Source organism: Chelonoidis abingdonii, chromosome 4 (genome assembly GCF_003597395.2).
Source record: "Chelonoidis abingdonii isolate Lonesome George chromosome 4, CheloAbing_2.0, whole genome shotgun sequence".
Classification (NCBI taxonomy): domain Eukaryota; kingdom Metazoa; phylum Chordata; order Testudines; family Testudinidae; genus Chelonoidis; species Chelonoidis abingdonii.
In genome coordinates this window covers 114,374,454-114,392,477 of record NC_133772.1, presented here as the reverse complement: position 1 = coordinate 114,392,477, position 18,024 = coordinate 114,374,454, and the positions used below count along the sequence as shown (strand labels likewise).

The 18,024-nt window shown below is 40.5% G+C and overlaps 1 protein-coding gene across 17 annotated transcripts in view; it reads right to left on the bottom strand.

The window, feature by feature from the left end:
• Positions 1-18,024, bottom strand: part of NRXN3 (neurexin 3) — a 1,449,735-nt gene that overhangs the window by 144,731 nt on the left and 1,286,980 nt on the right. For 11 of the 17 annotated variants that reach the window (XR_012655819.1, XR_012655820.1, XM_075065588.1 and 8 more), the window contains 3 exons: positions 8,689-8,778; positions 3,275-3,334; positions 1,372-1,679 (listed from right to left, as the gene is read on the bottom strand). Coding sequence is in view for 15 of the 17 variants with exons in the window: in XM_075065588.1 (XP_074921689.1) it covers positions 1,372-1,679; positions 3,275-3,334; positions 8,689-8,778 (458 nt within the window). In the remaining 2 variants the exon portion in view is untranslated. The remainder of the gene's footprint in view (positions 1-1,371; positions 1,680-3,274; positions 3,335-8,688; positions 8,779-18,024) is intronic. The other 6 variants (XM_075065592.1, XM_075065598.1, XM_075065600.1 and 3 more) reach the window with 1 other exon arrangement.

The following is an 18,024-nucleotide window of genomic DNA, read 5'->3' as shown; positions in this document are numbered from 1 at the left end:
ACTTTCAGTTGAATAGGAGTAAATGTCTCTGCAAAGATAATACCTCCAGCATAGCTAAATAGGGGATTTTCATGTTTTCTCATCATACATGACCAAGATTAGATGAAAAATTAAGAGAATAAAAATATAGACAAAAGAATAACCAGTCATTGATTAAACTGTCTGAATCAGTTAGAGCAAGCAGGGGATCTTATATCACCATTTCTGACAGCCCTGGATTTCATTAAACCTACATTTCCCAAAACCCAACAACATTAATGCCCAAGGAAAGTTGTCTCAAAGAAGCAGATGTAATCAATGTAGGATATTATCTATTTGGACAATAACACACCTCCCCCACCCCTTTTGCTAATGGAACACTTTAGCTAAAATCATGGGCCAGATTCTTAGCTAGTGTAAATTGGTGTTGCACAGCTGAAGTGAATGGAAATATGTTGATTTTCATCTGCTGTGGGTCTGGCCCCATATATATTATAGAGTCAAATCCCCTTACCTGTGTTATTAACATCACCATAGATTACTGAAAGAATTAATAAAAATCTAATTCACTTTTCAACATCAGTGTTGGTTGTTTAAATTTTCCCCTTTACTCAGCTTAGACCATGAGCAAATGAGATTGTTGATCAGTTTCTAATCCACTCCACACTCAGGCTCTGACACAAGAACAAAACTGCTGCAGTATTTTGGGTTACAAACACTACATCAGGACAGTTAAACCCGAACAAAAAACTGTTTCCAGTGGATTTTTTTTAAACTCAAATGTAGGGTTCTGCTGACCACAGAGTTTGGCAAAGCTTGTTTTTATAACACGTAAATTTTGGAGGAAACTGATCTGACAGAGCCCCTTTCACATTATCCACTAGAAGGCTGTAAGATCAGCATGAATGGCTCACTCTGAATGCTATACTCATTTGCTTCTTTCCACATTAAGAACTTCACGACTGCAGCAATACCTATGGCAATAATAATAAACAATAATCTACCCACATCCCATTAGGCTGTTGAAATTACTTTAAGTGTAATTTCCACCCCCTACATCAACTTGGAGATAACATGCCCCAAATCATATTCTCATCTACACTGGTGCAGCATCGCTGATATAAATAAAGTTGCACCAATCTGAGAGTAGAATTTGGGCCCACTATTACATACATACCCAGTAATAATTCAGAAGTTTCTGCTAGTTCACCAGAGCAGAAAGGAATCCAATTCCGTGTTGGTTTTTACCCTATACAACCTCATGAAAGTCAACAGAGTTATATGCCCTGTAACTCAGTGCAGAATTTGGTCCCAAGGGCTTAACTAACAGGTTAACTAAACAATGAAGTATAAATAAAAATCCAACCAAATGGAGGAAATCAAATGGCTCACCTGGATACTGGGTGGCGAGCGGTTTTTTCGGGTAGTTGTGGTGGCCATGGTTGTAGTGGTTTCCATGACTGTGGTAGACATTTCTGGTGGCATGGAGGTTGTGGACGTTGTTCCGAGGATGGACGGGACTTCTCCAACCAGCCGGACACTTCCGTTGATTTTAATATTGGGGTTGTTCTCTGCTGCCATGTTCAGCACTTTCAAGCCATTGTAATAGAGACCGGAGAGCTGGCCTTGGAAGGGACGCCCTCTGTCCTTCCCTCCAATGGCTATTTGCGCCTGGGTGTTGAAGATCGTTAACTGTCGTCCTAGTGAAGGGGGGTGAATAAATTATTGCCAGACATTTCCCCCCGCATTCTTAACCATACACTGAGTCCTGGCCAGAGTGGACTGAAGATAAGAGCAGGTTCCCCAGTGGCGGTGGTGGAGGCTGTTGGGTGGAAATGCAGTGCTGCAAATTTCCGTTTCAGACTCATTAATAGTAGAGGTGGGCCTGAACACTGGCTCTAGAACCTCTCACTCTCACCTCCACACGTGCAACTAAACTCTGGGGAAGTTTGGACCCAACCATAGATCTGGATCCAAACTTGGAGATGTTGGCCCATCTTTCATTACAAGCAATGTTTTAATCTGTTAGTCTCCTCTAGCAGCTTTTGGAGACTTAAAACCAACCCAGATGACAAAATCTCTCTAGGTTTACCCCAGTGTATACACACATATATACAGGGCCAGCTTTATGATCCGCGGGGCCCGATGGGAATACTCGGCGGCAGTCCAGGGCTCTGGTGGCATTTTGGCGGCGGGGGATCCGCTCCAGGGCTTCTGCAGCACCGAAGGCCCCTTGCCGCTGAAGACCCCCGAAGCGGACCCCCCCCCCCCACCGAAATGCCACCAAAGACCCGCGGAGTGAGGCCCCCTTAGGCGTGGGGCCCTCTTGAGCGCAGGGCCTGATTCTGGGGAATCAGTGGAATAGGTGTAAAGCCGGCCCTGCATATATATCTTTGATCTCTGAATGGTCAGTGGGAAAGAGCATCTGTGAACAGACAAGAAAGGGTAAGATACAGAGACGCTCTAAGAGAAGCTCATCTTTGGACTGCATGGGGAATTTAGAATAGCTGAATGCAAGAGGCTGGGTCTGGAATATAGTTATCAGAAACAATCAGGAATCTAAAAGTTGAAAACACCAAACACGGACATTTCTGGTGCTATGAAAGAGCAAAGTTCTTTGAATAGTTAGCAATATAGTAATTATGGTGACTAATTCTCACAACGCCCCGGTGAGGTAGCTCATTGTTAATCCCATTTTTATAGATGGTGAAGTTGAGGCCTAGATAGGTTAAGTGATTTGCCCAAGGTCACACAAGGTATGTCAGGTATGGATTTCATATCACGTTTGCAGAAGGAATGTACCTATTCAGAATGGATCCTAGAAACAGCTGCCAATTCTCCTAATCCCACAGACCATTCAAGTGACATCCAGACAAAACTGATTCATACTCATAGCCCACTTTTCCGTGCTGCACTGTGTTGATTAAATTGAAGCCATGATTGTTCTGTCCAGTGCAAATGAAATGTTTGTTATCTCACTCTCTGTGTGAGGTTTTGGGGCATGCCAATGGAATCTGCTGAATTAACAGGGAACCAGACTGGCCAGAGCTCAGGAGGGTAATCAAAGCAGAGTCAAAGCAATTATTACTGGACTATTTAATTATGTTTTCCCTCCACCACCCCTTTCTTATAATATGTGCACACGTCCCCATCCCTTCCCTCTCCCCTCTCTCACTCACCACTTTCTTTCTCTAGTCCAACCTGATAAGTGCAGAATGTAGTAGAGCCTATAACCCACTGTTCATTCCCTCAAAGCCAGTGGTTAAAGTAGATCAAAATAGGAGGGGGAGCTCACCAATTTTGGTGGTCGTCGTGACGGGTCTTGAAGTCAAGTGGTGATGCGGTGTTGCATCATCTTATGGTGACGGGATGGACCATGGGGAAGAGAATGGGGACAAGAGAAGAAATGTATCTGAAAGGAGTTCCTGTCCCCAAGGAGGGCGCTAGCCAGCCAAGCAAAAGTGTATGTGTATGTGTATGTGTAACGTATGGAGTTGTGAGGGCGGGGTGCACATCCCTAGTGCTCCCCACCCCCATACCTATAAATATCAACATTTAGACTTGACCAGGATGGAGGATCTGTACTGATGTAAAATCAAAAAATAAAAATGGAGGGAGCACTGCATCTTTTCCCTAGAAAATGTTGAAATATCTGATGCATTTTCCTGCATTTCAGGAGATTTTAACTTACCAGAAGCAAGTTATGTTCCATTAAAATATCAACAAACATGCACCAAAACCACAGGCCCCCCACCATGTAAAACCAAAGTAGTTTATCCCCTCTCCTATCTCAAAGCATACTGGGTTCCTGTGAGCATCTATCAAACACAGCCCTCTCAAGCCCCCTCTTTGTTTTCAAACACTCTCCTGAGATCTAGTGCAAACAATAATGCACATTTTTGGCATCAAAGATACTGTACAACAGTTTATATTCTTGTTTTCTTTTCTTCCATATTTTATGTCACTCCACTCATTCCATTAGTGTTTCAGTTTTCCTATGATTACTTTGTTCCATCTATCACTCTGCTCTGCATCTCCTCTCCGCTCTCCCACATTCTCTCAATTTCCCATTATGTTTCCTCCCATGCTGCCCTCTCCTCCCTCCTCACTCACTTCCATCTGGTGTCACCAGTGCTTAATTTGTGACAGGGCTGAGCTTCAGCACCTCTAGCTTTGGCAGTTTATAGCCCCAACTACTCAGGGTTTGCCGCATCAGTTATGAAAGTACAAAAATTGCTTGAGCCCCAGCACCCGTTTCATTACAAATTAAGCACCACATTCTTCCCGTTGCCTTTCCCCTCAGGGGGAGTGCCTGGAGAGATAAAAGAGCTGACAGGGCCATTTTGCTACGCTTGAGATACTGTCCTCCTGTAATGGAGGGAGAGTTGATGAGGCACCAGTTGTTTCCATTTCCAACCCCTTTATATGTGCAACAGGGAACCAGGGTCTCCTTTTTCCTCTATCAACCTGGAGGGAAGGTAAGGGGACTGGTGAGGAGGCAGATCTGGATGTAGTAGAGGTAGATAGGGAACATCACTTCTCTTATCAGGTGTCGCTGTTTCTCCCCTCAGTGGTGGAGGACCCAGCTCTTCCTGCTGTTCCCATTTCAGATTCCCATGCGCAGTGAGTCCTGGCTGTCCCCACAAGTGATGAGAGGTAGCTGAGTTCCCCAAGCCAGGAAGATGAAGAGAAGTGGAGTGTTCTCTCCATGCTTTTAGTAGAGGAGGGTAGCTGGACTCCCTGATGCTCTCCTTTTACTTTAACCCATGCCCATAACATCCTTACAACTGTCCAGGATAGCTCCATTTTCTTGTCAGAGACAACGAGTCACCACACTAATGTTGACACATATTCTACCTTCTTCACCACTTCTCAGTTCTCTCTGCCCTCTAATATACCTACCACATGGGCGTGGCCCCATGCCAGTAAAGTATGAACTTTATTCTGTTTTCCTTTTGAATAATGAGCTCTTCTAGTCCAAGAGCTGAACACAAAGCATGCAGCTACTACTGAACACAGCACTGGTACTAAAGCTATGGTTGCTAAAAGGACAATCACTTGTTGGATTTATCTATGAAGAGTCATTCCTAACTCACAATTCTGGTGTGAGGTGTCTGTACTTGAATGAGCATAAAGGACCCGCAAGTGGATGAAATGAAAGAAAAACGTCCAAAAGAAGAAATATGCAGAATTCCAGAGCCACGTCAGACATCCCTTCTTCTAGTTTATCTATGGCTTGATTCTGCAATCCTTATTCACACTGAGTAGAACTAACTCTCACAAATTGTCCTTTTGACTCCAAAGGTGTGACTCACTTGAATAAGTGCAACTCAATGTGAGTAAGGGTTGCAGTCTTGGATCCTTATTTTCCACCTAGCTCTCTACTTATTAGGCTTTTTTTATTAATAGGGGTGGCAGATATATGTTAAGATTTTCAAATTGTTGCGTAAAACTTTGCACAACTCAAAGTTTTGTGTCTCTGAATTATTTGTTCACTCTTATTTTGATTTCTGTGCTCACCAAAAAAATTCGGATGAAGAATTTCCCCCTTCCAGTGTCAGTGAAATCTTAGATGACAGTATCTGTTCCACAACGCTGAGTCAGAGTTTGGGGGCATTATTAAAAAGCCTAATTCACATGAGCAGGAACTGCTCATGCAAGTAGGACCATTCAACTCAATGAGATTACTCATATGAGTAAGAATTATTTTTGCGAGCAAGGATTTGCAGGATCAGTCCTTTTGTCGTAGTGCTTGTGACTACTTCTCTTCCTTACCTGGCCAAACCCTTGAACACTATCAGGCTCAAATGCATTCTGTTGACCAACTCTGGTCTTGTTATCAATATATGCAGTGAGAAGATTAAGCCCAATTCTCTATTCCTTACTCACATGAATAATCCCAATGAAGTCAGCTGTATTCAGGTGTTACTATGTCTACTTAAGTGAATAAAGTTTGCAAGATAGGGCGCTTTTTATTAGATTTTTAAAATCCAGTTTACAAAACTAAAAATTAAAAAACAATGTAAACATGAATACTTTTCTCCCTGTATTGGTGACACTGGACAGTAGCTTTAACTCTTCTAGTAGATGAACATTCAAAAAGGTTCTCTATTATATTGTTTCTCCAAGAATGAACTATATGATCATTCTGAATAAAGTAACAGCGCAATCAAATCAGCCCCATATCTATGGCAATTTTTAGAAATTCATGCTAATTGAAGATTGTTTAATCTTACCTTATTCATGCCAAGAATTTACACCTGGCAGAGAGCTATTCTATATTCTGTTTCTTTGATCAATCTATCCATCCATCAATTTATCATGCTGTATTTTGATAGCTATTTACCCTTTCACTCATTTTTACAAGGGCTTCTGACAAACGGCTTTCTTGATACATTAGGAGATGGATAGATGACCGGGTGGATGACTGAGTGGGTAAGTGAATGGACAAGTGGATGGGTGAATGGTTACTTATTAAATCTTTCCACTAAGTGCTAACCATGTTATTTAAAAGGATACATACATCTTGGTATGGTAGAACAAAAGTATATTCTATCATTGTCACACTGTTGCAGTGCACAATGTCTTTATATCACACCAATTGCCAAGACTCAATTTTCTTTTATGTTAACAAAAACATTCTATATCCATCTAGCACAAACATGCCTCATGCTTGGAGTTCGCCTGGGTTCTCTGAGACCAACTAGCTTAGACCCCATTGCCCTTTTGTGATTGTCTTTTAACAAAGCATCGTCCTCCACAGACTAGCAAACCCCAGGTCAAAACTTTGGGATGGTTTAAAAACGAAAATGCCTTGGCATGCTTAAAAGCTCAGACTTGGAGAAGCAAGGGCATAAAATAAAGGACTCAAAGAAAAACCAAAAGATTACGTAAACAAAACAAGGACAGGTTTCTCAAGCACATGAACTGCATCACGGAATCAGACATGCATATGTTTTAACAAAAGTGAGGCAATCGTTGTCTTTAGTGTTAAAGGGACTTTATCAATTTGAAATTACTGAAACAAAATTATCCACTTTTTAATGTCAAACTTTAATTTTTTTAATTGGCTCATGCAAATTAACAGGGCAACCCGTTGAGACTCAATGAGCATTTTCTCAACATTACTATCTCATTTTCTTTGTTAGTTGGCTCAAATGAAATGTTCTTTTAACCCCCACTGGCTAAGAGACCTAGCCACCTTAATTGACCTCCTCCCACTGCTGTTAATGGGTTAATATTGCTCTACAAATATTTTTACTCTAGTCATACATTGCACAGGTAGGGCTCCAATCCTGTGTGGTGGGGAATGCTGTCAGCTCTCAGTGAAGTTAATGGGAGCTGAATGTGCACAGCACTTTGCAGGATTAGACTCTTCGCATGACAATATTTTAATTGCAGTTAGCAAAGCTCCTCTAGTCCCCAGCACAATTCAGGCTGGTGAGAGCAATTTGCTAAACCCCTGAGATAAGGAAGTGCAAAATACAATGTAAAGGGTATTTATCCATCTTACAGTATATTGCTTTTCTCCTTTGGAGTATTTTGGTAAGATCTGTAGTCTGAATCAACACAGAAAATGCTAGATTTGAGTCCAACCATCACCCCCTTTTATCAGCAGGAATTTCTTTAAAGGAAACCAGAGAAGATTTTGTTCTGCTTTTCCTAAACTTCAGGGCATTGCAACTGTCATAAGCTATTTTTAGCATCACTTTTAGGCTGCAGGGAGGAGATATGATTGTGTCTTAATCTCCAGTATATCATCAAGGGCCTGATCCAAAGCCCAATGAAGTCAATGTGACTAATTCCATTGGCTTTAACAGGCTTTGAAATAGGTCTTAAGTGCATGAAATAATTTCCACCCCTCCACAAATTACTGGTATAGAACCAGATTCTACGCTTTTTTAGACCCCATTTCAGCAAATCCCTTAAGCACATGCTTAAATCTCTGAAGTCAAGGGGAGTCAAGCATGTGCTTATGTGCTTTGATGAACAGGGGCTGTATGCCCATACATAGAAATCTATAGGGCTGCTTTGGGTGTAAGTTAGAGAAGAATTTGTTCCATACATTACTAAAATCAAATAAGAAAAATGTTAAAACTGCACTTTAAAACCCTTCAAGTTTAACATAAAAAGACAGAACAATCTGTCTCTGTCTCCTTTATTTTAGTTTAAATGAAAATGTTAAAAAAATGTTTTCCCTACAACATTTTTTACAATTGTTAATTATGTTAAAATAATTAGGAGACAGGCAGCTGTAACTGCTAGCCACACTAATGAAAGAAAAATCTTCAACGACGCAGTTTAACAACTGGGTTTGAAAAAACTTTTAAGAAAACTTTGATAATAAAAATATAGACGTAGTTTAAAAACAAATTAAAACAGGAAGATCATGCAGTGGTTAAATTGCCATAATACATGTTGTTGCATTTTGTTTTGTTTTAAGCGGTTCCTGAATTTTTGCTTGTTTGTTTGTCGTTACTTTTGATAGCAAGCTTAGAATTCCGTCCCTTTAACTTCATTTTAATAGCAATGTATTATAGCATGATTTATCAACATATGGCAGGTGGATGCTGACACAAATTATAATGAAAATTAAAACAGTCATTTATGCAGCAGGCAATTATCATTTAAGAAACATTTATTTGCAGGCTTTAAAAATGAGGGTTTAGAATCAAATGGGTTTAAAATGAAACTTTTAACGACTGTTACCTTTTTCCTGCAGCCACTCTTCTACGGGCCGGTTATATTTGAAGGGGATTTTCTGTTTTACCATTTGGAACCGTTCATTATCAGTGTTGCCTTTAAAGTTTAAAACACAGCTTAAAAAAACAATCTGAAAAGTCAATGAAATCATTAAAAAGCATCCTAGATTTTTTTTTGTTTTTATGAATTTATTTAATATAAATAAATGTATATATATAGAAAGAGAGCTTTATCTTCTTTAATGAGGTGGAGAAAAGCTATTCACTCATTGCCTGGAATTCTGGAAGGATCGAAGTGTTTAAATCTTAAGAAAAAGATCTCGCCACAAAAATTCAATTTGCAATGTGAGACACTGGGCAACTTGGTGATGTAAGCTGAAAATTTGGAAAAATGTTATGGTCAGAGTGTAACATTGATGGCAATATATGTGGTACAAGATGTCAATTGCACAGGCATGTAGCCTCAGGTGACTTTCTGGACCCTCTTCAAGTTGGTAGGGGAGAAGGTGGATGGGTGGGTGGGAGGGGGAGATATGTGGGGAAAGAGTGGAATATATATGGAAAGAGAGAAAAGGGACAGATTTGAGGCAAGCGATGTCAAAAGGACACAGTGGACACAAACTAAGAGGGCCATAGGATGTCAGAGACAGGAAACATGGGAGGGAAAACAGGAAAGGAAAGGGAAGGACATGGCAACCAAACCTCCATAAAGGCTTGTGCCTACTTACCCAAGGCTTGGGCCTGCACCCATTGAAGTCAATGGGAATTTTGCAACAAGATGGTTCAGTGTGGTGTATTTTAGGGTTAGGGTCATAAAGTACAATATAAATAATAAGATGGGCTTAAACTAAACTTTGGATCTGAACTCCCAGAACCTCATGGCTGAGCCCAATCTCCAACATAGGGGAGCAATCAGAGTTTTGCTCATTGTTTCTTCCTCTTCTTTTCCAATCACAGGCACACTGTGACTGCCTTTATTTTTGATTTACTGTTTTATCTATGTTAAGACAATTTGATCAAATAAATGGAGTCAAATGGTTCAAGATCAGTCTCTCACGCTTTTGTTTAGGCTGAAATGCACATACAAAGCAGAAGACCTTCATTAAAAAATATGATAGCAAGCTGGGATCAGAGCTCATCTCACGGAATTAACACCATTGTAAACTGTAGGCTATTGCTTGCTTGTTTTAAAGAAACCTAAGTCCAGGAATCAGTAACCACTCTCATGCCTTGGGGTGTGTTTGTTTCTAAATGCCACATACCCATCTGTCGTATAAGATAAAGAAGGAATCAATTAAAATGACTTCATATGTATTTGTTTATTTCAAATCAGATGCTAGACTCTGGTATGGCAATATAAAAACAGGACATTGAAAAATGTGTGACTAACAGCTGGCAAGATGCCCCACCCAGTTAACAGCAGATGCCACCATAAGGGAAGCAGTGACTGTTAAATCACACATGCTTCATATTCCTTCCCGGGCATGTGTAGCTTGGAAATGCTAACTGAGTAATGACCTAGCTGCCGTCTGCAGGATAAAATCAGATAGAAGTGGTTTTCACCAACTACTCTCTGGGAGAGGTGGAGCTACTGTGATAGACATTAACAGGACTTAATCTGACAAAAATTCATGTTTGATATAGTGTAGAAGTAACAGTAAAAGAGATTTATTAAAAAAATTAGCTGCATTTCCTTAAATTCAGAGGTAAAGCAGAAAACAACTTGGATTTGGTTAACACCTCTGGTCAGAACACTTAATGTGCAAAAATCTGGTTGCTAGGTTGGAGCAAAGGACAGACTCACAGACAGTTTGGACATGAAAGAATCTGTTATGGGAAGATGACTGAGTTAATTCCCTACAGTGACCCTGGAAAGTCAGCCATTTCTCTTCTTCCCTGAAGGAAGTCTATTGTGGGCAAGTGTCCTTTCACACGACTGCTATGAATATTTCTCTATGGAAGAAACATCCAGTTAAGTAGTGGGCTGACACACAGAGCTCTTTGCTGTATATGCTCCTCTATCCTAGTCTCAGGTGCCTGCCAACTGTGACTGGCTTCTTTGACTAAACTGGAAAGGTAAAATAAAATATTGGAAATGCATTTTATCAATCTTGCTTCATATCACATTAGGAATGTACCATGGTGCCTCAGAATGACTGCAGAGACCGTCAGTTATCTGTATGCATATTCCCTGCACGCCTAAATCATATCAACACCAATAAAGAGTTCAAAAGTCAGTTCATTACTTTTATGAGCATATCTTCATGAACTGACATCTTAAGCCACATTCAATACTGGGACTAGGAAATGACTTGAGGAAGTGCTGAGAATATATGTACAAGAAACTAAACTAGACAGAAAAATATTCAGCAGCAGAATAAGAGTTTTATGTCTTTACATTAATAAGCATCTGCTGATTAATACAGACTGAGGTCATGGTCTTAATGCTTCTTTGTCAATCATGGAAGCCAGGTGTTTCTTCAATTTCTTGTTCTAACAGATAAACTCCTCTTCTGAAAGTCCTCATGCTGATGACGCAACTCACACTAAGTCAAGCATGGTAAAATATGGACCCCTGTGGTGAACTGGGGGAAAATGGTCTTGCTGTCCTTGGAAGAATAGCAGCAATGATGGATGTAGACACAATACACAATTCATTTCTTAGTGTAACATTTCTTATGACCTACTAGTAAGGCATTTTGGTTCTTTATCAGCCCTTTCATTAATGCACTATTCCTTTCTCCCCTACAGAATTTGCTCTGTTAGTAATTATGTTTGTCCTCCTTAAGGGAAATTTGGTTTGCTGCTGCCAGAAAGTTTTCTCTGAGAAACGACCGAGAGTGTACTGAGAGCCTGATACTATATCTATGCTACAGAGGCAATAAGAATTTAGAATGTCAATAGGAGTTGAAGTTAGAATTGTATGATTTGACCAGATATTAATTTGCCAAAATCTGAGGGGTGCAAAGCAATTGCAACTCTCATATGGCTACATCAATTCTGAGATCCTTACATTTTACTGACTCCTTATTAGGGAAAACTTCCATTGACTTAAGTCAGAGCTGACTCAGTTTGTACTCAGGAAACTTTCCAATAAAGACAATGGGCGTTTTCCCAGAATAAGGAGTACAGATCTAAGGATTTGGCCCAGTGGTAGTTACAGGTGCTCAGGACCTCTTTCCTTTTGCCCCAACAATAATGTATATTTCTGTTTTGCAGGGAGTGACTGAAAAAAAGGAAGAAAAACGACAAGTCATATGAAATCTCTCTAATGCAGGGGACATTAGGCCAAGACAATTAGGTCAAGCCAGTGTTGGAAGACTCTACACTGCTATGAAATTTGATTTTATGCTCTCCCACTTGAACCATCTTGTGCTCCAAATATCTTCAGCAAGGTAGGAAATTGTTCCAGGAAGAGAGGTTGGCAAAACTCAGGTGTGGAGGAAATGGGAAAGGGTGACAAAATTATAAAGGGTAGACTGGATGAAACTGCTTCTATGATTCAATCCTAAACCTTCCTGAAAACCAGAAAGGGCATAACTATTCCCCACCACATCTTTAAAGATTTTTTAAAATCAGGTTTAAGTTTATGTTATTATTATTGTTTTGTTTTGCAGACATAGCCTCCAATAGTAATATATATGTGAAAAATCATACCTTTAAAAGCTATGAAAGTGTGAAGGACATTAGAAAATTCAAAAAGGTTTAAATTAGCACATTAGTACCTGCTCTTAGATCTATTCATGTTTCTGTTTTTTAAATTTTATCTCCTTTATCTCAGACATTAGAAAGAATGGTTTTAAGAACATGTGCATGAGAATGTGTTCATCAACATATCCCCATTTACAAGACTGATTTAAAGAGCATGTTTCCCCTGGTTAAATGCATGGAATATTCAGCACAGTAAGCACCATTACACACTCATAAATCTTCTTAAATTAATATTGATAGAGTTGTGCTTTTAAAAAAATAAATTAATACAGAATTTAATATGAGAGTTTCTATAGAAAGTAACACAGGGTTTTCAACAGGAAATGACCCCATTTGTGATAAGAAGTGACCTCATCAGTCTTCAGGCTATAATGTCATTGTTTCTCTTCAGATACAGAAATGTTAAGTGATGGCGTCTCATGAGACCTTAGTGCCATCTCTTTCTAGAAACCACATGTACACACCTTCCAACCCCCACAAAACAAGCAACCCTCACTCCTCTCAAACCATCCAGCCACTTTTTTCTTTCTTGAGTCCAGCTCTGATCCAACATTTTCTTTCCAAAAAACACAAAGATGAATGGAAAGATTATAGTTTACTTTAAACAAAAATTAGACTCAATCCTGTAGTCCTTTTGCATTAAGAATTCCAATCCATATGAAAGGACTGCAGGATCCCATTCACTATGAAAAAGTTTTGGTGATTAGTTTTGCTACTTGTGGTCATTTGAGTATGAATGGATCTTTTTACCCATGGGATTTATCTGCTTAGCTCTTATTAGTACCAACAGAAATCACCCATTTAAGATACTCTTTTCACTCCCAGCTATCAATCTGCATTATTTTCTGTAACATTTCTACTTTAATTCCCTTACGGAAGTTGGCTCCCAGAGAAACATTCCTCCAAGTACTTTTTCTCCTCTCTGATTGCAAAAAATGTATAGCACTGTCACTTCCAGCTAGGTGCAGATTTGGATAAAGCAAATATTTGGATTCCACTGAGGATTTATATCTAGGACTAACTCTGATGTCAGACCTGACTCTGACTCTTTCAAGTGTTACTGCCTACATGAAATTTGGCTCCAGTTTTCCTCCCAGACTCCCAGAAAGGTTCAGAGTTTCATGTTTAGGGAGGGTAATCACATATCTTTAAAATTCTTCCCATATCTTAATCCCATTTAACCTATAGGATACCTCGTGCTTCCACAATGGTCCAGGAAGGGTTGTTGAAAATTACCTCTAGGTAAAGTAGATTTCTCCTCCCAAACTCCCTCCTGAAAACTGCTAACTAATATTTTGCATGTTCTCTCATGGTTCCTTTAAGAAAACAAACAAGCTTTACCCAATTTAAGACCATTTCTAAACCAAAATGGGTTCTTGCGTCACTTAAAATAAAACAGCAATTCAGGCACTGACAAATGTTGCTTCTTGGTCCAGCCACCAGTAATGATGATATACTGCTGCTACAGTGAGGAAGAGTGGCTCAAAGGTTCCAGTAAATTGCATTGGGCAGAAAGAAAGCACTTGCTTCCAGGTGGAATATTAATACAAGCTGATATGTTGTCAAGTCCGTGAAGATGCTAATAAGAAAACCGTAAGAAAACATTCGTCTGCCCTAAATAAATGCCAAAGATGGTTTTATTCAGAGCCTAAGAATACAGCAGCAACTTTTTCTTCGGTGCTTAGAAGACTTTAAAAAATGAGACATTTTGGCTAATTAACAGTTATTGCATAGTAATAGTAATAGGGTAAGAAAACTTTCGGAAGTTAGAGCTGTAGATTTCAACTGGATTTACTCATCCCCTTTTCGTGATGTATGAAATTTCAGTAGGAGAAATATAAGTAAATAACCTTCATGACTAAGGCAAAGAGTTCTGATTATTGGTTTTAGGTTCAACCTCTGGTATTTGACCCCACCTATCTACAAGCTTTATATAGCACCTATTACTATGGCGTCTAAGTACTGCATGAATCACAGAAACGTAGGGCTGGAATAGACCTCACAAAGTCATCGAGTCCAGCTCTCTGTGCTGAGGTAAACCTAGACCATCCCTGACAGGTGTTTGTCTAACCTGTTCTTAAAAACCTCCAGTGATGGGGATTCCACAGCCTCCCTGGGAAGTCTATTCCAAAACTTAATTACTCCTGCAATTAGACATTTTTTTCCTTATATATAACCTACATCTCCTTTGCTCCAGATTAAGCCTATTACTTCTTGTCCTACCTTCAGTGGACATGGAGAACAATTGATCATCATCCTCTTTGTAACAGCCCTTAACATATATGAAGAATGTTATCAGGTCCTCTATCAGTCTTATCATCTCAAGACTAAACATGCCCATTATTTTTAACCTTTCCTCATGGGTCAGGTTTTCTAAACCTTTTAGCATTTCTGTTGGTTTCCTCTGGACTCTCTCCAGTTGGTCTTTCCTAAAATGTGGCATCCAGAAGTGGACCCAATATTCCAGCTGGGGCTTCGCAGTGCTGAGCAGAACAGGAAAATTATTTCTCATGTCTTACATATGTCACTCCCGTTAATACACCCCAGAATATTAGCCTTTTTTGCAACTGCATTACTTTATTGACTCATATTCAATTTCTGATCCACTATAACCAGCAAATCTTTCTCAGCAGTACAACCGCCTAGCCAGTTATTCCCCATTTTGTACTTGTCCACTTGATTTTTCCTGTCTGTTGAATATCATCTCGTTGAATTCAGACTAGTTTTCCAATTTGTCAAGGTCATTTTCAATTCTAATCCTGTCCTCCAAAGACCTTGCAACTCTTCCCAGCTTTGTGTAATCTGCAAATTTTATAAGCATTCTGTGTACACCATTATTCAAGTATTTAATGAAAATATTGAATAATACCAAACCTAGGGGTACACCCTCCAAGTTTCACAGCGAACCACTGATAAGTACTCTTTGAGTACGGTCTTTCAACCAGTTGCGCCTCCACCTTATAGTAATTTCATCTAGGCCACATTTCCCTGGTTTGCTTAACAGGATGTCATGTGGGCCTGCATCAAAAGCCTTACTATAATCAAAATATATCACATCCCCCATCAGGAATCCTGTCAAAGAAAGAAATTACGTTAGCATGATTTGTACTTGACAAATCCATGCTGACTATTCTGTAGATCCTATTATCCCTTAGGTGTTTACAAACTGATTGTCTGATCATTTATTCCATTATCTTTCCAGGTATCAAAGTTAGGCTGACTCTTCTATAATTTCTGGGGTGCTTTTTGATCCCCTTTTTAAACATGGGTAATATGTTTGCCCTTCTCCAGTCCACCATGAGTTCTCAAAGGTAATTGCTAATGGTTCTGAAATTGCTTCAGCATAAAAGCAGTATAAAAGTCAAGGGGGAAATGAAGTCATGTTAGACTATCACAGCCAGCATTTAGTTCACATTTAGGGAATAAATTCTCTATTGGTGTAAACTGGTACAGGTCCGTTTGTCCCAAAGACATTCGCTAGGAAGCTCTAGATTCTTCTAGAGCTTGAATGACCTATCTAGGAAGTGACACTGGAATACTCCACTGGGAAGCTAGCAACTTTCACTGGTTCCCAGTGAGGGACATGGTTTACTTTCAATCTCAGAGTGTTTCAGCGCTTTGGTTTGAAGAAGCACGAACATTGCAGCAGCTTAACCGCATCTGTCTGCAAGGCAACTGAACTTATAAACACACAATCTATTGAATAGTTCCATTTAAATATTTTACTAATAACATGTTTGATTATTACTACTTATAAGCAGTTTTATATTTTGATGCACTACAACAGGGATCAGCAACCTTTGGCATGTGGCCTTTCAGGGAAATCCGCTGGTGGGCCGGGCCAGTTTGTTTACCTGCAGTGTCCACAGGTTCAGCCGATCACAGCTCCCACTGGCCACAGTTCGCTGTTCCAGGCCAATGGGCACTGCGGGAAGCGGCGTAGGCCAAGGAATGGCGAACCGTGGCCAGTGGGAGCTGTAATTGGCTGAACCTGTGGACGCTGCAAGTAAACAAACTGTACTGGCCCACCAGAGGATTTTCCTGATGGGCTGCATACCAAAGGTTGCCGATCCCTGCACTAGCACAATACTGCCGTGATTTAGGTTACACATTGTAGAGGACTTTTTACATTAACAATTTTTAATCAAAATGTAGAAAAAAAACATCAAATGGAAAATAATCTCCATCCATATTAGGTTTTGAACGAATGCCAAACCTAAACGGAAGGTGTGAGCTACATACATGTGGCACAGGATTGCAGCTAAATAAAAGGATTGAGAATCAGGTGACCTGGGTTCTAAATCAGCTTCTGCTACTGAATATCTTGTTTAACAACTTCCCTGTGCTTCAGCTTTTCCACATATAAAATGGGGACACAGCAGGGAGACGTGTGGACTCTTGGGTTTGAGATCCTTTGATGGAACATGCTGAAGAAGAGGAGGCTCTTATCCTTATTTAAGTTTGCTTCAGCTTTTTGGTATTTTTTTTCTATTTTCACTCAACTCCTTGTTAGAAGAAATTGCAGCTCTTGCTACTCTGGGTTTCCTTTTCTTTCCTGTCCCTCTTCTTTCCCATATCCCTGAATATCCTTGATTTGACCCCCTTCCTTCTGTTCTCACCATTGTCTTTGAGTCCTGCCTTTTCCTTGCATTCCTCTCATTGTGGAGCTTTTTATTGTGAAGAGCTGAACTTCACACTGGGGCTACCTCAACCCAAAGACTTTGGAACAAAAGAAGACAAAGTCTCTATCACACATATACCAGAAATAGGAGAGAATTGGCAGGCAAGACTCCAGTGGCAAAAAAAAAATAAAAGAAATCTGAAGTTACTCCAACAATCAGGTAAATGAACTTGTTTCTAAGTTTTCACTGCCTCAGAGGAAGCCTGATTACTACAACTCTTCCTCTACCTTAACTTATAACCCTCCTGCTACTTACTTTTCCTGATGCAGCCGTTTTCCATCTCTGGGGTATATAAGGTGTACCAATTTAGCTTCCATGGATCAGCTTCAGAGGTGACGTGAGCTTCGTGTCAGTAACAGCTGAGTCTAACAATTTCTAACCTGATGAAATGTACACGCTGTAGGGACCAGTATAATATTCCATCAGGTCAGACTCCCTTAGACACACCTTTCAGTTTGGCCCTGATTCAAAAACAGGTTAATGGACTTGCAAAAGTTACAAAAGCATTTAGATGGTATTCCAACACTTTCGCATCCTCAATCTAGAACAGGGGTGGGCAAACTACAGCCCGCGGGCCACATCCGGCCCATCGGACCATTTAATCAAGCCCTCAGCTCCCGCTGGGGAGCGAGCTTGGAGGTTCACCCTGCTGGGGAGTGGGGTCGGGGGCTTGCCACGCTCGGCGCAGATCCCAAGAAGCAACCGGCATGACCCTGCTCCAGCTCCTACAGAGTACACAGAGATATGGCCAGGCGGCTCTGTGCGCGGCCCTGTCCACAGATGCCACCCCCACAGCTCCCATTGGCCACTGTTCACGGCTAATCGAAGTTGCAGGGGTGGCACCTGTGGACGGGGAAGCGCTTAGAGCTGCCTGGCCGTGCCTTGGAACCAGAGGGGGGACGTGCTTCCGGGAGCTGGTTGTGGTAAGCGCCACCTGGAGCCTGCACCCC